The sequence below is a fragment of the Orbicella franksi genome, unplaced genomic scaffold (genome assembly GCF_964199315.1).
Source record: "Orbicella franksi unplaced genomic scaffold, jaOrbFran1.1 SCAFFOLD_51, whole genome shotgun sequence".
Classification (NCBI taxonomy): domain Eukaryota; kingdom Metazoa; phylum Cnidaria; class Anthozoa; order Scleractinia; family Merulinidae; genus Orbicella; species Orbicella franksi.
The window spans coordinates 18,739-40,757 of NW_027671022.1; the positions used below are offsets into that span (position 1 = coordinate 18,739).

At 39.8% G+C, this 22,019-nt stretch overlaps 1 protein-coding gene across 3 annotated transcripts; it reads left to right on the plus strand.

Annotated features, from left to right (window-relative positions):
• The first annotated feature begins 4,776 nt into the window (after positions 1-4,776).
• LOC145476855 (uncharacterized) lies at positions 4,777-21,678 on the plus strand. Of its 3 annotated transcripts, none has more exons than XM_081455448.1 (10): positions 4,777-10,237; positions 14,185-14,457; positions 14,962-15,174; positions 16,897-17,045; positions 17,418-17,580; positions 18,221-18,303; positions 18,804-19,029; positions 19,785-19,905; positions 21,159-21,204; positions 21,564-21,678. In XM_081455448.1, exons 1-10 carry the CDS (start codon positions 10,087-10,089, stop codon positions 21,675-21,677), a joined length of 1,539 nt encoding a protein of 512 aa, XP_081311574.1. In that variant the 5' UTR covers positions 4,777-10,086; the 3' UTR covers position 21,678. The 3 variants fall into 3 exon arrangements, with proteins under 3 accessions (XP_081311574.1, XP_081311572.1, XP_081311573.1); XM_081455446.1 differs by having other exon boundaries at positions 4,778-10,237; positions 14,962-15,336; XM_081455447.1 differs by lacking the exon at positions 4,777-10,237 and adding an exon at positions 10,950-13,835 and having other exon boundaries at positions 14,962-15,336.
• The last annotated feature ends 341 nt before the right edge of the window (positions 21,679-22,019 follow it).

Below are 22,019 nucleotides of genomic sequence, written 5' to 3' on the forward strand. Positions count from 1 at the left end.
TTTGTTGCTAAGTGTCTGTGTGTTTTTCATTGTGATGGGCAACTAATATGGATGTTACAATTGGTGTGTAAATCGTGATTGTGGTATATACCGCACATATTGCGGTCGTTAACTGTCCTATTGACCTTTAGTTGTCTGTATACGGCAATGTGTTTAAGCGTTTAAAAACAAACCCTGACGAAAGAAACATTTTTTTTAGATTTTGTATTATTCTGATGTCGAGCATTTTATAACTATGGCTACAAACGCATGTAAGCAGAATTATATGTCGGCATTTTCTTTAATAACCAGGGTTGTCCTTTCCTCGTTTCGAGAATTCTGGCAGACATTCAGTGTGCCGAGGATAACAGTCTTAACTTCGTTATTATACGCCAAACTGCGACTTTTTTCCACAGTCTGTGACAGTTAAAGATTGCTCCATTTTGTTCAATGTAGTTTTTCGACATTAAACGTGAAAAATTGTAGATTACGAGTAGTCCCTCTTTCGCTTAGTCCGTCGTGCGTGACGCGAAAGAAAACCGCGAGAAAAAAAAATGGCTGCGCGAGATCCTGGGAACGAGAAGAACGGCCGCGCGAGATCCCTGTGAACGTTTTTATCCAATGTCCTTCTATAATTAATTATTACGTGACTCAGGTCACGTAATCAGGTGATGATATGCTTTGACGCAAGAGCTAAATTGGCGACTAAAAACTGGATTGCGACGAAGTCAGTTAAGAATAGAAGTGGCCTGCTGAACTATGTGGTAGCATGAATTGTCTTCAAGGTTATTATAAAGGAAAATTTTTCGTGGTTAGAAAAGCTTAGAAGTGGGATCGAGCAGAGCAATACTTTCATGGTCTTTCTTGTTGACAAGTTTTGTACGTGCGCTCTGATTGGTCAATAGAATCTTCTATCATTGATCATGGATATTTTTTTAAGCAATTGCAATGCTTATATGATCGAGGTTATTTGTTCGTAATAACAGCCTTAAACTCTGACAATGCCACGTGTTTTACCACGTTGTTAAATAAGCTTCGAAAATATCGCGTTACGTTGTAACTTTCTTTAGTCACTCCGATGTCGTATCTTGACTATTTTTAGACTCATCTATCTCAGTTTATCTCCACAGGTAGCTAACTTATCTTGAAGTCAAGTCATGTACTTCTCATTTTCCTAATTACTTACTGGCAGCAGTCATGGAGATCGTTGAAATATAACACATTGCATGATCGCTTAGATCACAGAGATCTTATTTTAATCTGACCGGCCGAAGGACTATCTCTCCTGAACATCGAAGTAGGAGGAGAAATAAACAAATAAATAAATAAACAATCAATAAATAAGCAATAGATAAAAGGCAATAAATAACTAAGCAATAAGTAAACAAGCAGTAGATAAATAAGCATTAAATAATAAATAAATCAACCAATAAATCAATAGATCAATAAATAAACGAAGTTTACATGGTTGCAAGAGAGAGCTGCAGCATTAAATCAGAAAAAAAAAATGTCAACACAATAAAAATACGATAAACAAATACGTGTATGCGGAAAAGTGTCTCTATAATGAGAGGCTTCCTCTCTCCTTTGCAGACTATAAGTCGGTTGTTGTGATTGGCTATTATGTGATCTAATTTAATCAAGATATAACGCAATGATATGATGGTAAAAAGAGAATAAAGAATAAATTGCCGAGTTGCAAGCGCTACAGCTGATCCATGAGAAATTCAGTGATCGACACATTGAAATGTTTTTTTTTCTTTTTTTTTCCTGTCAGATTTGTAACGGATGCATCATGACGTCTTTGCCAACTCCAGTGGGAGACTCCACAAGAAATAGACTTAGCAACAGAATCACGGACTGAATGGCAGACAAAAAAACGTCAGCCGCCGTCAAACGAAAACTAAGCAAACATGTTTCACGTGAGTGCCAAACATTGCTATCATGTTCAAAGTAGATCTCTGATACCACTGCACGACATTTGCGTAAGCACAATTTCGCGTCTTTTAGCTGTTTTTTTCTTTTTTTTGGTTCGCTGTAAAGATTTATCAATGACACCAAGAAACTTGCCTCGACAAATTTCAGCTGTCATTTCTTTTTATCACCGTCCTCATGATCACGTCACAAACATCAACTCAACGATGCAACACATTTTTTCCCTGAATCCACAAACTGCCGTCTAACATTTGTAATTATTATTACAACATTATTATCGTTTTCTATTAGTTTTGCCCTTCTTTAAGGGTTTAATTCAATACGACGATCATCCCCGACTTTTTCATTTTGAACGCCCTCCCCCTCCCCCCAACTCCCCTCACGGGACTCTTTGCTGTTTTCTTTGACGATGTACTTCTCTTAGCAGCATTATATTTAGCATAGCACAGGCTCCCGCGAGCCCGAGCGAAGCGCCCCGATCGCTTCGCTCTCCAAATTCTTCAGTTTCGCGCTCGCCACTCCGGCTTTCCTCGCCGAATTTCTTTTCCGTCTTCGTCGGGAGCCTGTTTGCAGGCTATATCTAGCATGAACGACGAAGTACAGTTCTTCTATTTCCTTTTAAATCACAGGAAATTCCTCATCATGTCACGGAGTCCTCTTAAAGTCTGGTTTTACTAACATGTTTAACCATCAGGATTTTATCGCAAAACAGCTCCGGGTTGTGTATTAATATGATAGAAATGAAATTTGTAATCTAGTAGGTTATACAGTGGTTTAATTAATACCACCATGACCATTTTGGGATTTTCAACAGTACATGGTTTGAAGTCTTTGAACCCAGGAGAGTCCGTTAATTCGTCTGATTGCTAACAAGTGATCGGCTTAGATGAGGTTCGTACTGAAATAGACTCGGCTGTTTTGGTTATTAGTAGCGTTTCATCGCTGGGACAAGCTGGGTGGAAATCTTTAGCAGTGTCATGTGCTTCTCAGCGGCTTATGGCGATAAAATTAAATGGAAATTAATAGTCGTGCTGAGATAGTGGGTCTTCAAAATAAACGGGTGTCATTCATAGAGGGGGTTGAATAGGTTTTGGGATCGACGGATTTCGCCTTAAAAAGCGCACAAGTTGTGGATTTTTGCGGTAAATCGAGCGGATTCTAGGATTTTGAAAACACAGTGGATCGTGGATCAGCTGTGAATTTTGGCGAGGATCTCACATTGAGCCTGCCTTGATGTTCGGATCTTGGGGCCTAAACAAAATTTGGATCACAGATATTGCTTCAGCCTTGGTCAGTATGTTAATGAGTTCATCCAAATTATTCTTTCTTTCAAACGAAGCTCATTTAAACTCAGGTGTGAGACTGTTATTGGAATTGTACTGTGTTAGAGTCATCAAGCTAATTGCCTTTTTCACCATTTGTGCGAAATTAACATTGGTATTCACATTTCAGGACCAGTTTACCTTTGAACTTTTACACTTATGTTTCCGGATGTGGTTGTGGTTTCGGATCTGAACAAGAATATTGGCGGATCAACGGATTTGGAGAAAAAAAAAGACACGGATTGGCGGATTTCCATACCCCTATTCACCCCCCTCTTCATAAACAGAGGTCGGCAATATTCCTATAATGTAAGCAATGACATGCGCAGCAGAAATGGTTGATGTAACTTTTCATGTTCTTCGCTACAGTCGCGAATCATTTTTGAGTCCTTTCGATTTTAAAATTCCTTTCTTCCCCGGGCCTTGTGGAGACCTTGTGGTTAGCCAGCTCGTCTTCGGATTGAGCGGTCCGTGTCCGAGTCTTAGCTAGGGTCATTGTGTTGTGAAAATGGGCGCTGGACACTTGACTCTCATGCTTCCTCTCTCAACCCGAGTGTATAAATGGATTACGGCGCGAATTTAATGCTGGGGGCTAATCCTGCGATGGACTAGCATCCCAACCAAGGGGGAGTAGAAATTCTGCTTGTCGCTTCATGCTACAGAAACCAGCTCAGGATAAGCACCGGCCTGGCTGATCACTTGGCTCGTATATATGCATACTTTTCGTACCTACTCCTGACCACGTGGAATTTTTGCTTGTTAAAAGTTAAAGATCGAAATTAACTGACTTTTATAATTTGCTAGCGCCTCTTTCGCTACGTTTTAAAATTGATTTCTGTTGATTCACAAAGCAATCGACCAGAGCTCCGCGGCTTCATATAATTTCCGTAACCGCAGCCTAGAAGGTGCTTCAATAAGTCCGCCCTTTGTGTGTTCAGTAGTTTTAACCATTTCTCTCATATTCCTTCCACAACTGGCATTTTTCTCGGCGGTTTCAGTTACTCATAATTTACTCTCAAAGTATTTACACTAATCAAGCTATTAAGCTTTCTTTTCTTGTTGTTTTCTTATTACTTAGAATTACCATGCTCTTTACAAAACGCTATATAGCTAATCTGTCATCCATGGGTCTTGTTTCCTTAGAAAGAGATGATATTTGCTCTCACACCTGCGAGTAAAACTTTGGAATCAAAGCGAATTGAGAATTAAAGTTCGTTAGGAAATAAATATTTTCAATGATACACGAAAGCATTACTGTTAGTAAGTTTATTGTATTTCTCGGTTGCATCAATCCCAATGAATTTGAAAAACACAACCTGAAATGACCAGAAATTAATTATAAAGCCGTTGGTAAATTTGCGTTGGTAGATTGGCTAAAAAAAAACGTATATTTTTAAACCATGACGAAAGAAGAGAAAGTAATATCCAGAAATCGATGAAGCGATGGACCGTTCTACTTAAAGCAGTTGACAGACAATTATAAAAATAGATCCGCAATGCGTACTGGGGTCTTATGCTTAGTTTTATTCCTTTCGGTTGGAATGCTGTTTTCAAATGTCAGAACCTGGGAGTTGAATTGCTACAAGTGAGAAGGTAGACATAACAAGTCGTTACAATTTTTAAGTGGGAGATGTATGGCAGAATGTTGTTTACCTACTTACTTTATCCTCTAATAATAATTATCTATTTAGCTCTTAGTCCTAATGGGACATAACACAACAACAGTCTCTCAATTTAGCCCTGTTTTGTGCAATGTCCCATGTGATTTTTAACTCCCTGAACTCGGCACTGTTTACACATGTCAAATGAACTTGTACATGTAGTGTCACAAGGTTTTCCTGCTGTAATGACTAAGCCAGTTTAAATACATGACAACATCAACAACTGAGTACCGCAGGGTTGTCAGTTGTTTTTTGAGTAGGCGGTTCCATCCAAAATGTAGGCAGATAAGGTTTGGGTGAAAAACATGCCGCGATGCGGCTGGACAAATTAAGACGCGTTCTGTGCATCGTTCGGGAAACGGCTCAGATTCACCATCAGCGACTGTTTTTCTAGTTGAAACACCTGCTCTTGCAACTTGTCCTTCTTTTTTGTCAGGTTCTGAACCTGAATTTCAAGCTCCTCCGAATGTATAGATTCCCTCTCAAGTTCTCAATGAAGCATTTTTCCCGTTCAAAGAAGGACGCTCGTTGGCAATGCAGTTCTTCCTCTTTCGTCCAAAGCTTTTGAAGAGCAGTCTGAACGCTACGCTCCAGTTCTTCTTTCTCTGCGGTGACTTCCTCTACTTCTTTTATTTTTTCTACAACCAGACTTTGTAATTTGATGAAATGGCGACGGTAGCTCTTTTCTCTGGATGCCAAATCCATCTCGGCTAAGAGATCTTCTGGAAGATTTGTCTCTCTCTTTTCGTCGTCACCTCCATTTCGGCCCTGCAAGGCCAAATCACAAATATGTCTTGTTAATCAAGACAAGGAAATCGTACAATTAGGTTTTGCATAGCGTGGCGCAAAAGCAATAAGGACGTATAAGGAGCGACATATATTTGAATTAGAAGCGTCGGTCAGCGATATTTTAAGACTGTTTCCATGTAGGTTCGCCGGCTACAGATTTTTCGCTGAGTTGGGTAATCCTTTTCGACATTAATGCTCACTAAGCCAGTTTTCATATGATTTTCCTCGATCACAACAAAAGAAAAGTGATAAAAAATAATAACAACAAAAAAATAATAAATATTCGTCGAAATATTTTGCACAAATTTACAGAGCCCAGTATAGAGCCGCCATGAAGGTGATAAATGATCATCGCAGTAAATTTTTCCAATTTAAGCAATTGGAAAGAAGAAGCCTGAAAAAAAAATCAGGGCTTCAACGGGATTCGACGGGATTTTTTTCAGGCTTCTTCTTTCCAATTGCTTATATTGGAAAATTTACTGCGATGATCATTCATCACTTTCATCTACCGCAGTTCAAATATGAATTATTTCATATATACTTCACATCATTTCACTCCTCACGGGAAGATATGAACTCAATAAATTGACCTCGCTCCCAATGTGTGGCTTCATAGCTCAGTTGGTAGAGCATCGCACCGGTATCGCGGAGGTCACGGGTTCGAATCCCGTTGAAAACCTGATTTTTTTCAGGCTTCTTCTTTCCAGTTGCTTAAATTGGAAAATTAACTGCGATGATCATTTATCACTTTCATCTACCGCAGTTCAAATATGAATTATTTCATATATAATTCACATCATAGGGCCGCCATGTTGGTGTACCTCCGTGGGACACCAACATGGCGGCCGGAAAATAGTGTAAACATCTGAAACTTACTTTGGCTATCAAGGCGACCTATTATCTGAACTGATCAAGCAAAGATATTGAATAGCACATAAATTTCCTAATACTTTAACTTCTAAAAAGGCTAAAAATCACGAGATAAGTATATATTTTTCGACAAACGCGTTCATAGATTTATGTCACGCACCACCATAACTCTGAAGTTCACGATGTGCCTGTTTTCAAACGAAGCAAGCTATTGGGCTGAAAACGTGTTAACAGATGTAAACTTACCTCCTCCTATGCCTGATCAGGATAATAAATTTGGTGGCTCATTAGCTTTAGATTTTCGAAAATGATGACGTCACGTGCAACCCAAGAATACTCTATAGGGCTAGTTGTTTCTGATTTTTCCACCCTGGACCAGCCTTTTCAAACATATGCCGGTTTTCGATAAAAACGATTAGCGTTTTCGATCGTTTTAGTGTGGACGGTAGGCGAAAACACATCAGAATGCATGCGTTTTAAGGTGGCTGAACAAAGTTTTTTTATGCCTGTGTTTCATTCACCTTTTTCTCTAAAACCCGTGATCCTTTGGTCGCCAAAGTGGCAACACGCAAGGTAACTTGACACAAACTTCGGATTTAGATCGTTAAGCTGACGTATGTGCCGTTGCTATGGCAACAGGAATAAATATAAACAGGCCTTTAAAATCGGTTTTGTTTATTGGCAGAAAATCTAGTCATTAATTCGTAAGGTATTTTTTGTGACAAATTTCGTGAAACTCATTGGGTGCTTCCGAGAAAGCTATTCCACATTCAATCGCAATTTTTTGACTTACTACGCATGGGCTGCATTTAACTGGGTTCTTTCGGTAACAAAGAAAAATGTGCGAGTTGCTGGGTTCTTTGCAACGTCACCATCAGGACGCTGTGTTTAATTTAGGGCCTGTTTACAAGGAGAGAAGGTTGCCCTAGCAAGCGGGTTACCTTAGCACTCACACATTTCCTCTTTGTTTTCTTCGTCGTGTTTACAAGGCAGCTAGAGTTACCCGGGTAGGCGGGTTACCCTATCTGCGTGCTAGGGTTACCCTGGCAGGCTGGTTAACTTTTTCCCCTTGTAAACACTCCAGGTAGGATTAACAAGCCTACCCGAGTTAACCTTCTAATTGTTTCCAGTCCCTTTGAGTGTAACCGCGCATTAAGTTGTCCTGTGAAATTCCGCTTATAAACCCGAGCAATCTTTTGCCCTCCAGCTAGGGTTAACCAGTTTACTAGGGCCGGGTAATCCTCCATCCTTGTAAAGAGGCCCTTGATTGTGAAGAAATATAGAATTTATTGCGCGGTCATTGAAATAAAATGATTGCTGTATCGACGCCATAATTGTCTTTGCAATACTTGCGCGCACGAAAATTGTGTTCGGCCACCTTAAACCGAGAACCGAGTGTGGACAGGGGCTAAGATTCAATTAATATCTCAGTCCTTAGTGACCCGTCAGTGATGTCATGCTATAACATCCCTAAACTATATCCATTCAGAGTGGTGACCAGACTTGGTAAAACACAGTTGAGTTCGATGCAGCACAAGTCTTCTGTAAACAATAGTACAGTGTTCGACCGGTGTTCCGGGGGGGGATGGGGGTGCTTCCTATAAAAGCCATTACGGGGAGGCGCCGCCCGAGAGAGGTACCTTTTTGAGACTTAAGGTATATAAAGAATAAAGATTTCACAAGTTGAGGCGAATGAAAGGGTAGGGAAATCTGTCATTTAGGTATAACATGGACAGCAACTGAATAAATGATACTCGTTCTTTGGTTAACATCTCTTCTGGTAATGCTTATGTTCTCGATCAGTAATACTGTTTATTCAGTTCATTCCAGGGGTGTAGAGAGGGATGCAGCGTTTTTAAGTCGGTATGTGAAAGAGCTACTTTTTTTTTATAAAAGAAGTACGAAAGGGTTACCTTTTATGCCAAAGTGGATACAAAATGGTAAGGGATTGAACCTCGGGGCGGGGTTCCTATACATTATTAAAAAAAAAAAATCGAGCAGCTACCTTATGATCGAAGTTGTTCTTGTCCATTTCATCGAAACACTCCATTTCCAACCCCTTTGTTTGCTCATCTCTTTCGTCAGGAGAGTCAAAAGGCTGCATGAAACAATCGTAACTGCCAAAATCATCTGCGATGGAGTGCTCCGCCTCCTCATTCTCTCTCTCCTCTTCGTGGCCAAATGAACGTTCAGCAGCACCCTTAAAAGTCGACACATCATCCATCGCCACAGTCCAACTAAAACAAGAAGGGTACAGTGGAATCTCGATTTAACAAAGGGCCAAGGGTCTGGCAAAATATGTACGATACAACGAGATGTCGTTGTATCGAGCTTCTTTTCCGTATATTTCCCTCATACTGGGGCGAAGAATATCGTTCGTTATACCGAGGACTTCGTTATATAGTGTTTCGTTAAATCGAGGTTTCACTGTATTGCATTTCAGATCTAAATTGGTCAATTAAACATCAGAATAAGTTTCTATCCTCCACAGAGGCCTCTCCCGTACTGCATTGACCCTGTAGGCTAGCAGTTTGAAGCCCGGAGAGAAAGGAAGAAAACACACCCTTCTTCTCTTTCTACCCTCCTCTCATTTCCTTAGGAATCCTCCGGGAACAAAGAGAGAATTAGTAGACAACCGGTTAAACGCGCAATCATTATTACTCATGCTTCAGTAAGATGTCTCTCGCACTATTGGTGTCATAACACCATGTTGTGATAATGATGACGACGATGATGATGATAATGATGATGATGATGATGATGATGTTAGATGTCTATTTTTCTGCGCGTATTTACATAGCTATTCATCCTTTTAATTAGCACACGGTAGCTCTCAAAGCGACAACACCGTGACGTCGTGTGCTTTAACCTAAAACAAACGACCAAAGAAAAAGTGGCCATCTCCTGAAGGAGGTTCGACTGTAGCTTCCAAAGCGCGAGAAACGATGGCCAATGGTCGTAGTCCACTATCACCCCAAGTTAAAAATAAAAATAAAAATTCCATGGTGTGTATTATTCATGCTTACCTGGAGTTGTATTGTAATCAAAATTGCGTCAAGTAAGCTTCATTGTCACGCCATTCTAGCTTTTATGACGTCATTTTCCCGCGCTCGAGACAACTAAATCCAGTCTTCCCAGGAATTTTTAAGAACGAGAGTAATACAAGTTCCCCACCGCGCAGAGATTCAAAATGGCGGCGCGGTGTGAACGTTTTCTTCACGTGGAATATTTGCATAAAATAATGTCAACAATTCTAGAAACTGAAAGTTTCGATGGTGGAAATCGATATTTTTTGTGCGTTGAAGTAGAACGAAAGCGGTGGTGTGCTGAGGACGCACAAGATGGGCTATTCTAGAGCAAAACGTCAAGTTTATGTAAACTTTGGACGGTGATTTATCAATCTGTGGAACGAATGAACCATTGCGTGTTCACGAGATCAGATGCAAATTGCTCAGTCAACTATAGCAACGGCCTGTTCCAGGAAATATTACAGTTATGCATAGAGGTTATGTGCTATTTGAACATGGAATATGGCTCGTAAACGGCTGCAATCTTGGATTGTTCTGCGAGTTGTGCATCTGTTTTCGCTGTTCTTCCATTGTTCCATAATTTGCGGGACTCAACATGTTCCCGGCTCAGAGGAAGTGGGCATTATAAAACACCAAAACAACTTCTCGTCAGGTACGGCTTAATTATCAATTATGAATGAAATGGCTTGGTGAGATCTGACTTGTTAGTTCTTTACGATTTTTGTCGATCAAATCCATGTGCATTTGAATTTCACTCGAGGCTAATTTATTAACAAGAAGATCTGTTAGATCTTATAACCGCGCTTTTAAAATTTAACTGTTTGCTTAGCACTACCGTCGGAATGTAATGCACATTTCAAAGCAGTCACTGATGATTCTTTTCCTACTGTAGACATCACATCACTTGATCAACACAAACTGTATTACTGCACCATCAGTGGTAGCCGTTAACAAATCTCCGATAACGTAATGGTCCTAATCTAGAACTTTCTTCGGGATATGTATGGTCATGAACGATATGAACCACACGATAATAACATTATTAACAACAACTTTCTTTCTTTAAAGACATGATTAAATTTGATTGGTGTTTTCCATGAGTAAAGGGCTAGCAAAGTAGTCACACAAGTCATGTAATTTAATAATGAAACTCTATCCCGACCGATGTATCGATTTTGGTTACTCCAGTGGCTACAGATTGAAAACGTGACAGAAAATTGGCGTTACTTTCGATTCTCACCAAATTTGGACAGTGGGAAGATCTCATCATTAGCCAATTACAGACTATTTTTTAGCTCTTTTCGTCACATCCTCCCCCCTCGGGAGAATTTTGTCAAGCTAGCTATTTTAGTATGGAAGCCACCGTAATGGTGGTCGCTGTTGGCGAAATGTTTATTTCAGGGGCACCCAACGGATCGTTTCGGTAAATTATTTGTTCGGAAGGCCTTTAATCCCCTCTGATTTTCTGAAGAGAATTGTCACCTCGAACTTTCGTGATATGAGAAATTTAATGTCTGTTGTTTCCGAATTGTAAAAAATGTCGTTTTAGGTACCGAAAAAAGGTCAGCTATCATTTTCGGAAAGGCGATAAGACCTAAGGTTTTCGGGGAATGGACGAAAAAGCCCTAATAAATTCGAGAATATTCAAGTTTCCCTAGAATAACCGAACAGACAAAATTTTTTAGCGCAACCTAAAATTAACCTACAGAGCTTTAAAACTACTCCAGATAACCTAAAACAGCATTTAAAAGCATTTGAGAGAAAACGGTCGTTGGGTGCCCCTGTTATTTGCTCAAAATTGGGGCAAAATCTTTCGGAGATGGAAGTCAGGACATTTGTAAGGATACAGAAAGTAATATGGGACCAGTTGGTGGCTTCTAGGGCTGAATTTATCCAGAAGTAAGCTATATTTTCGTTTTCGTGCCGAAAGCCACGCGGTGAAATATTATCGGTTTGTTCTGCTGTCTTGTTCTATTTTTTTCTCTTGGTCATTTTTGTAGCCCGCCGAGGCCATTCTTTCATCTAAATGAGTTGAAAAAAGTTCGAAAAAGATGTTCCCATTCAAGTTTAAGCTCTCAGGCGATAATTCTGGAGATTTTTGGCCGAAACGTTCGGCTTTGTTATGTTCGTGTTTTTCGGTTGCTATGGGCGACCGTTGCTCCCTTCGTTAGGTCAAGTCTGGGGAGTGAGGTCACAAAAAAAACTCTAATTAATTCTGGTTTTGTTCAATTTCGCGGAAATTTTAGCACGATAAAGCTGGATTGTTAAGGAATAGATTTACCTTCTGCCGATGTGTGGTAGCTATTAACGCTAAAGTGATATATCGCTTCGATGTCAGGGTTTTGAAGCGATTTTTTTTGCAACGTGTAGGTTCGGCGTGATTTTGTAATCTGAGATTTCTGTTGACCCTGAAGAAACAAGGTTTGGCGAGTAAACATTACAGATTGCGTAATTCAAAGTTGGCCGAGTGGAGATCTGCGTCTGGTCTCCGACAAAAAAAAAATAAAAAAAATAATAAACCAAGGGTAGAACATGAACCGCGCTCGGCCCATGGCCGTGCGGTTAATAATTGTAATATGTATTAAGCGATGTCGCTTTGACTGGTGGTACAGTCTTTTAAGCTTAAGCTTAATCATATTCCGAAGTCGTTTTCATTGTATTTCAGTGTGGTAATTAATTATCGCAATTGTTATTTCTGAATTCACACGTCTTAGTGTTTAATTTCCGTTGAACCGTTTTTTGGATGAATTATTATTATTAACACAAAAATTATTACTGCGATTCGGAGTTTTTAAATGAACATGTAGAGTAAAATACAAACTGCATGTAGAAATGCTATATACCAGTGGAATGATGTACATTTGAACGGGCCCACAGAATGTTTTAGTGACAACAGAGAAGGTCAAGAGCACAGTATTTGGGATTTTCATGATAAGCAGCCAACATTACTTTAGGTAATCATACGGTTTTGAGTTCAATTTGGAATTAATTTGCATGAGTGAGTTTTTCAAAAAGCTGAAATTACATGAGCCGCTTTGGCGAGTGCAATTTCAGCTTTTTGAAAAACTCACAAGTGCAAATTAATTCCAAATTGAACGAGGAAAACTGTATGATTACTTTTTATAGTATAAACATGATAAAATTCGCTTGGAGGAAGTGCCGGAAGATCTTTCTTAAAGCCACTTTTTCTCATTTGAGAAAACTTTTTTCAAAGTTTCCGCACAAAATTTTCATCATCATCTTATGTGATATCATTGGCTTAGAAAATTTCCTTTTGTCTTTCAGCCAATCATAACTCAGAATTACGATGTGTAATTTGCACTAGTGTTACACTTTTTGCACCAGTGTTACACTTTTTGCACTGGTGTTACACTTGAACTGCACTGCTCTCAGCCAATCAGAATCGAGTAATTTTTTCATGTATATTATTATCCATGGAATAAATATTTACTTAACAAATCATAAGTGACCAAACATAAAATTTAAATGGACGACTACAAAACGCTTATATATCGCGACTGTATACAGTGAAATACAGACTAGTCCCTTCCCAAAGTGATCCAAACTTAAATGTGATGCAGGATTACAAAAGGCTTATATGAGGGGGACATCGGGATGTTTCGGTTTTGTGGATTTGGCCAGTTTTTGGTGTGGTTTCCACACTTAAAAACTGCGGTTTTTCGGTTTTGGTGTCTTGTGTGGTTTGCGGGTTTTCTCCAGTTTAGTCTTTGGTTTTCAGTTTTTCTCAACAATGATGGCAGATTTTCGGATTTTTCTGCCCAATGCATTTGTCAGTTTTTCTGGTTAACATCAAAACAATAGACTATTTTTCAAATATCATATGGCTGGGATAATGTCTTGTAGACTTTGACCTTAGACTTTAAACCATTGAGTTTCTATTCCTCAATTGCGAGTTTTGTTGCGGGAATAACATTACGCTCACTCGTTCTGTTCACCTGGAATAAAGGCAAAGGAGAGACTATTTGGTTGTAAAATAAAGTAGTTTGGTTGTAAAATGAGGCTGCCATTCTGCCTACACGAATGAAAATTCTGACAATGGCAATCAAAAAGTGACTTCAGAATCATGGTGTTTCTTTTAAACAGAAATCACCTAAAATCAGTTAATCATGCAATTTGTTTCTAGTTTTACATTGCTGTAGGTCTGTGGAGCCAATTTACACAAAAAACGAGCTTTTTAGACTGTGATGTGTTCTGCACTAATGAGGGAATACGCAGAAAGAACGTGGAAAGTAAACCAAGTTTAGACGTATGAAAATGAAATTACAGGAAGAGAGATTCTGAAGGCTACCAAAGTTTTGTCAGTGAGGGCTTTTATTTTGGTTTTGGACAAAATTTTGTTGTGGTTTTGCGGTTTTCGGCGATTTTTTGCACAGTTTTTTGGTTTCTAATAGGCCCCTAATCTAATTGTTTTAGTATAATCTATTAGCTGTTCAAAACTTTATCTAATTTCTCTTCACGGACATGCCAAGAAATGGCTGTCATTTTGTTAACAAGGGCACACTGCTGGGCTACTACAAATTTGACCGATCATACATGTATATAGTACTCATCAGTTATTTCTTTCAATTAACATTTAAGGAATGTATTTGTACACGCCAAATGATGTGACAATCAGAGTGGGTGAGAAACTTCAACTAAACTGTACTGTTGTCAGAGTTGTGAATTCATCTAAAGTTGAGTTTTCTTGGTATCATGGCACCCAAAGGTTGACTAAACTCATCAGGCCCTTAAACAATAAAACAATCCAGCTACTGATCAATAATGTCAGTTGGAGTGACAATGGAACTTATGTGTGTAGAGAAAATACCAGCAACAGAGTTCAACCCACGTCTGTCACCATGAGAGTAGGCGGTAAGTTCAGATCAGTGCAGTGGATAAATCGCAGTGGCAATTTTACTTTTTTTTTTCTTAATAAATGTCTTTTATATAATATAATTTATATTATTTTTTAAATGAAAACTCAAGCCAGACTTTCAATAATTAAGACATGAAAAGCGATAGTATACTTAGAGATGCAAAAAAGAGAGGGAAAAAAGCATTTATATATTAACAAAAGAAGGCTTATTTTAATTTTCTTTTAACAAATTGGTCTTGAACTGCGATTTTTTTTGAGCTCTGCACCTTCAAAATTACCCAAGTCAGTGTTAAATATGAAATATTTCTAGTAAAATCTCAGTTGGCAATAAGTTAAATTCTTTCACGTGGTGTCATTAACCCACCAATGGCTCTGCTAGCTGGTAGCTTCAACTCTGTGCACTGATACATGTATTAACTAATGTTTAAATATTTCAACCAGTTTGTAATTAAAGTGAATGAAATATTGAAATAATATATTTGGTGTTGTCTTACATGTAGATCTTCCTGGTCCACCCGAAGATGTATGGATCAACAATGTTGAGTTGAAAACTTATGCTCACTGGAAAGTTCCCTGGTACCAGGGTGGATTACAGCTCAGTTATGCTGTCAAAGCAAGATGCAAGAATGCATCCACTCCACTTCGTAACTGTACCTTGAAGGATTCTGTAACTCTCTGGGAAGGAGTACGTCCCCAACAGGAATCAGAGTCAGGTCGATTCATGTATAAAATCCGGTCGATTCTTTATCAATTTTATCCACGCACCTTTATTCCAGTACCCTATATTGCCTTTGTTGAAGCCAGCAATGTTCTTGGGTCAAGAATGAGTAGTCCAGTTGAATTCACCTACAATGTCCTGAACAGCATAGTTTATAGTAAGTGTCTATTAGTGACAGGCTATTAAATGAGGCTCAATTTAGACTAGGTTAAATTCAAGACAATGCTGGCCAGCTGTCTCCTTCACTAATGTGGGGTGAACTCAGGACTTTTAGAGGGCTCAGTTTACAGCTCTCCCTATGAGGTCATTTTGCTTGTGCTGGTCGCTCTTTGCTTACGGTCTTGGTAAAGTATTTTGCTCCACCCATCCCTGCTTTCCCTCTAGGTAAGTATAAATTAGGCACAGTGGGACTGTGCTAGGTTATTGTAAGTTGCTCACAATGTTGTCATGGCTACCTCGCACAGTTAACCTGGCTCCCACTGAACTTTCAGGCACCTTCCAACACTCAGCCATTAGAGATGTGTTACTTAAAACCAGTTTAATATGTAAGTCAGTCTCTGACTTACCTGTTGGGCAGGTAACTTTTTATTTGCCCAGGTAAGTCAGCTGCCAACTACAGGTGTAAGTAAAGAAAAGTAAATTAAGACTTATGCAGGGCTGCTTGTCCGAAGGTGAGCTGGAGTTCTTGGGACTTTTATTCCTAGCCCTGTCATGTGGGTTTTCGAATGATGGGGAGATTATTTTGGCTTTCCTGTGAACTTATGAACTCACAAAAAACAATTTGTATATTGTGATTCCATAAGATCACATGAAAGTTATTACTGACCTTACTCCCAGTGAATATATATACAGAGTGTCAGAATGGAAAAATACTTGATGAATCTCATTCACAGTATACCATGATCTCGAGGCAAACGTTTTTGCCTTTGATTAATCCAAGCATGCAATCACCACGGGATAAGAATGAGTTTTATAATCGTAGGTCAATGCGTGTAGGGGGTGCAGTGCTTGTCAAGGATGATTGAGGTGATTCCTTAGTATTGTATTGCGCATCCCTACTGCGCATGATTGTCGCGTCATTAGCACTCGCACATAGCTCAACAGCGCATGTCCAAATTAGGTTTCTTTTAAAAGATAAAAAATTGCAGGGTATTTCTGGGACGTAAATGAATAAATAATCAAAGAAAGTCAAACTCTGTGTGATATAACGCGCTGCATTGAAAAACAATCAAGCTTATTTGTTGGGCACGGAAACTACCAAAAGTCACCTAAATAACCGTATTTGTCAGCATTGTGGCATCAAAACAAGCATGGTGACCCCCTCTTTATACTACGTTTTTAATATCTTTTTGTCCTGTAACAACAGCATACTAAGTTTCATCAGAAATCTATGGCGGGTTCTTTTACTAGGGAATCACCTTAAGTAACTTATGTTTACAGGGGTGTCATTAAAGTTTTGAAGTGAACTTCTTTATAAGAAAACTTTCTTCTAGATGGTCAAACTAGGTGGGAAAAATCATCCTCACAGCCGGTCAATTTTCCTGGTGCTTAGCCCTGAATGGAATCCCTGTGTACACCAGCCCTTTGCACAGCAGCCCTTTGCACTTATTGTAGGTGCATGAATATAATACTGTCTCCTGTGTTCTGTGAAATGATGACTCAAAAAGAAATTAAATTAAACCAACTCTTAATATTCAGACTGTTTTTTCTCGCTTAGCAACCCCACAACCTACAGTTTTTCTTGCTGCCAAAGAAGTGACACCACCTGATACTGTGAAAGTCTCATGGGAAGATGCCAGACGACGCCAACTCATAGAGGTGGAGTATACTATTCTGTACCATAAAGATGGTGATAACCACAATAAGGTAAAAACTTTATTAGCAGATATATGTACTTGCAGCTTGGAATTTGTTTCACACAATACAATGTTTATAGTGTGCACTATTTACTGGAAGAGTGCTGGGTAATTTGATTCATCTAAATCCATGAAATCATTTGCTAATTTTTTTTTTTTTACATGATTATTCGCTTATTACATTAATTATGAATGCATGCACCGTTTAATAATTTGCTGCAGTCAATCACTATGAAGTTATTTACTTAGTCTAATAATAAATCAACAGATAAGACAACCCAATTGATTTCCTGGCCGTACATGACTACTTAAGTTATTAATGACTCAAACATCTTAATAAAGTGTTATTTTTATGTCTGTGACTACTGTGGTGCTGTTGTAGAGCTTGACTAGGAGAGCGCCAGAAACTAATGCCCTAATACATGACCTGGTTGGATTCTCCCGCTACCATTTCTACTTACTGGTACGGTATGCAGAGAAAAACACAAACACATATGGTATCTACAGTGAGGCGACACAACGTACAGTGAGAACAGATGTCTCAGGTAAGCTACACTGTACTAAAAATTGTGAGCGTGAGGTTCCAAATAATTGAAAATCTCCTTTGGTGATGTTAGATTGGAGTATTTGATTGTACTGTGAAGTTAACTTGAGTTTGCAAATGAGACCCTATCTCTTTATTTCACGACGTTCTTGATAATGTTATGGTCTAGCCTTGTATTTTTGGTGTGGAATCAAATGAAACAAAATTTGGCCAAGTTCAGGGCAGTGACTCAATATTTCAGGATACCAAGTCAGTAGACATGGCTTCCAATTGACTAACTGTGAATTTGGGTACGGTAAGCTTGAATAGCACTGTGATTAGCCTGCATTTGGCTAGCTCTTAATGGAACACGATATGTACACGTAGTGGAAATTTCGTGAAAAGTGCGTAGGTCTGCCATCTCTGTTTGTTGCAATCTGTTGAGAAAAACAAAGAACTGTCAGCTGACAGTTGAGTTTATGTAATCACGTCAAAATCTCTTATTAGTCTCACCTTTCCTGAGGAAGATTCGTAAGAAGTGGTGTTTGCACTGTACTGTATAGGCCACGCCCTACAATCTCAGTGCTAAGCGTGACCTACAGTGATGGATGAATTTCACAGATAGTTTCACAGGTAATTCTTTTGTTCATTATTTTTCCTAGCACCAAGGGATCCTCCACTAATTACGAACTGTAGTCACTGGATTAATGTTAGCAGTGATCGTGGATTGATGATCACCTGCAGGGTATGTGATCTTTGTCAATGACAAGTAAAGCCGGTACTTATTAATGAAGTCCAGCTGACTCAAGTGACAGTGACTGTAGCATAAAGTGGCTACGAGTATTCCTACTCTCCCTCCCCACCCTCGCTTTCCTGGGTGAGATACTCCTCCATTGCAAAATTCTGCCAGGCTATCCCAACAATTTGGTGATACCCATTGATACACCTGGGTGGAGAGAGACACTGTCAAAGTAAACTGTCTTGCTCAAGAACGCAATGCAATGTCCCCGGTCAGAGCTTGAACCTGGACCTCTTAATCCGGAGACAAGCGCACTACGTTTCTAACCACCAGGCCACTGCACCTTCCACTGGCTTTGGTGTAGGGTGTGGGTATAATGGCTGATATCCAATGGCTGCATGCTGAGGCAATCAAAGAGCTGGGAATACATTATCGAATGCTTCAGTTTTTTAACAGTACACAAGATACTGATTATATGCCGGTCACATTTTTCTCTTTCATCATAGATTCCTCACGCTGAATATTTCAGTGGTCCCATGAAGAGCACACTGATTTTGTACCGCTGTTCACAAGGCTCGGGAAATGTAACACTGAATGACACGTCAGCTCGCAGTGCAGTCATAACTGCCGTGAAACTGTCTAACTCTTGCCGTGTATGGATGAAACTGTGTAATGAACCAGGATTGTGTAGCTCTATCAGCAACATGTGCCTCACTCCTAGCATTCTTAAAGGTGCGTACAGACACCTTCTGTCGGAGCTTCAGTGGTTTCATTAAGGATGACGCGCCAGGTATATTGGCGGGCCGTGAGGCTAATTTTGTCTGCCAGGTTTGAACATCTGGAAGATAGATTTTTTTATAAAAAAAGTTCAGTTCAAAGAGTTTTGCCCGCCTGTGAAAACCAATTGTCCTTCTGCTGAAAACGTTCATGAAACCCCTAGAGCTTACAACTGTGGTCACAGTCTACAGATGTTCATTGTAGGAGAGAAAACAGTTTATGTTTTGAAGAACGAGAGCTTGTTGTTCAATGCCCTATACTCTTCTCACTGTTGATCTCATTTCAGGGATGGTCAACAGTAAGCTCTTTATGACGATTTCGAGAATCGGACGTAGTCTGTTTTGTCCCATTATATTTAAAACCAAAAACCAAAGTAAACGTACAGTAATCTTCAATTACCTTCAAAGTACTTTAGTCATTAGATGTTTGGACTTGTATTGACCGGAGAATCTTTCGATGTAAAAAAGCGCATGAGGGGATGTCGAAGAAAGTAAAATTTGGACGGGACCGATTCGGCTCGCTGATTGACTGCGGATCCACTCGGCTATTGCCTTGTGGATCCACAGCTACTTTGACAATGTTATGACGAAATTCATGATCAATAACAGGACAGAGGCATGAAAAAAATCGTCAATTTGTTAAGCATGGTATTGCATATGATATAGCATAGTATTGTATATCTCCTATATGCTTGTTGTTACTTCCTTTAGGTAACTCATCCTCAGGTCCCACAAATTCAAAGAACAGTGTCACAAAAACTGTGTTGATGAGCGTGGCTGGAGCAGTAATGGGCGTAGTTCTAGAAATCATTATTATCACGTGCTACAGAAGGTAAGGTGGATAAACATTCAGGAGTGGGCAGTGAGGACAGGGAGGTGAATTTCCAGTGAGGGGTAGTGAGTGCCTACTTTGGGGTGGGTAGTTGGCGCAAGGGGGACTGGGGCGGAGATGTTGATGAGCAATTGGAGATGTAGAGAAACTTAAGAGATTGTGACCAGGGGCTCCTTTCTCGAAAGTCCCAGTAGTTACCAGTGCCGAGAAGCTTTATTTTTGTTTGCCGAGTTTACAATACATTCAAGATCGAGATATTAATAGTTTTGAAACAATAAACATACCAGGAAACCAAACAAAATGGACTGATTTTTGAGCAGAGTCCCACACTACTATTCCTTAGTCGCCGCAGTCAATCCGGGGACGGATTGACTGCGGCGAAAAATAGAGGCCCAGGAACTACGATTGAAGCCTGGGAATGAGTTTACAATAGAAACATTGGCACATTAGAAGCTTAAAAACATGCTGCGCAGCTTTCTGTGCATCCCTAGCCCTACTTGCAGGCTCAGGTAATAATACAGGCTGCAATGGTAGAAAGAACAGCAGACTGCTAATAAGGTACGCGAGGATATCGTTCGGTTGATTTATTTATAATTGGGCACAAGTGTTATTCCGCATTTCACTGTTGAGAAAAGAAGTCTCCCCCTGCCTGCTGAGAGGCTCTCTTGTTTATATATTCACTGGTTTGCTTGAATGGATGCAATATGTAAAGAGTGTTTGTGGCAAAAATGTGTCTTCGCACTGAAATTTCTTGTATATTGTTGGGAAATAAAGGGTTCGGAAACCTTCTTTAGGTTAATTTTGTCCGAACAAAAACTGATTCTCCAGGAAAGCAATACACCAGCTTGCCATTAGTGACGTTAAAATGTTGCTGCTCACCAGGAAAACTTGACTGGGAAAGCAGATAAAGTTCGTAACTCGATCTTTTGTTTCAAAAGATCAACGAAATCCTGCCAGTTTTTTCAAACTTGGAGCTTAGCACACAGCCAAAACTCGCGCATGCTTATTGCGCTTTCCCGCTCTGAATTTGCCACACATCTTGCTGCTAGTCACTCAGCCCATGCCACTTCAAACTTCAGGGATTGCTCACATTTTAACGTGGGGGAAACTGAACTCGGTCTGTTTCCAATTCAGAAGCAGTTGAACGATCTCTGCGTTATACCAGGATAGTGCAGTAATTTGCTCATCGGAACCAACATTTCTTTTAACAGTTCGGTAATTTACCAGTGTTTTTTTTTTCCTTTTTCTTTCAGGAGGCGTGAGAACGGAACATCGGGACCTCCCTTAAGAGATTTTCTGGTAAGACTCAAGTACAATCAATCTGAGTTCAATCTGCAAAATCTTTCATCAAGAGATGAGGTTTACTTAGGTTTTCACTTTCGGGCAAATCAAACATGATTTCTTGAGGAAGATGAAAAAAATGATACGAGGGGACTTGAAAAAAGGTTTGATGCGCTTATTTAGGTGATATGAATCAGGTTTGGAATCCAGCAATAGTTTCTTGAAGACGCATTTCTGAAAGAGCGATTGTTTGCGGCTGAAAAAATCCGTGACAAGTCTTGTTTCTGGACTCTGACACATCGCGTACTTTGGTTTGTTTTTTCTTCTCTCAGTTTTTCTCGCTGTAGTTCTCAGACCCTCTCTTTCTCCTTTGGCAGGTTATGCGCCCGGTTATCCATGATTATGACGAGGTTGAAGAGCCCTTGGTCAATAACAACTGTTACAATGTAATCACCGTGCAGTCACATGCTGGATGTGAAAGGACCCTCTGAAAGAGCCGTACACAATTGCAATAAGGTCCTCAGCAAGAGAGCTGTGTTCAGGAGTGTACTACTCATACGGCCCTTGGGAAAAAAGGGCCTTTATGTGGTAATGTTCCATGTCCGCAAAAGTTCTCGGAGAAGTCCCCGAAAAGAGAGGCGTTTGAGCCGTTTGGGGTCATGTTGCGAACCAAGCCCTCCGCAAGTTAATATTTTACATCAGCTTGGCTCCATAAGAATTTCTTGGCCTTGAGGTGCGATGTAGGTCAAGAACTGGATTGTCGGACCCCGAAACGCCATTTTCTCCCGATGCAGATAAGATCAAAGGTCTATATATATGCACTGAAAGGAATA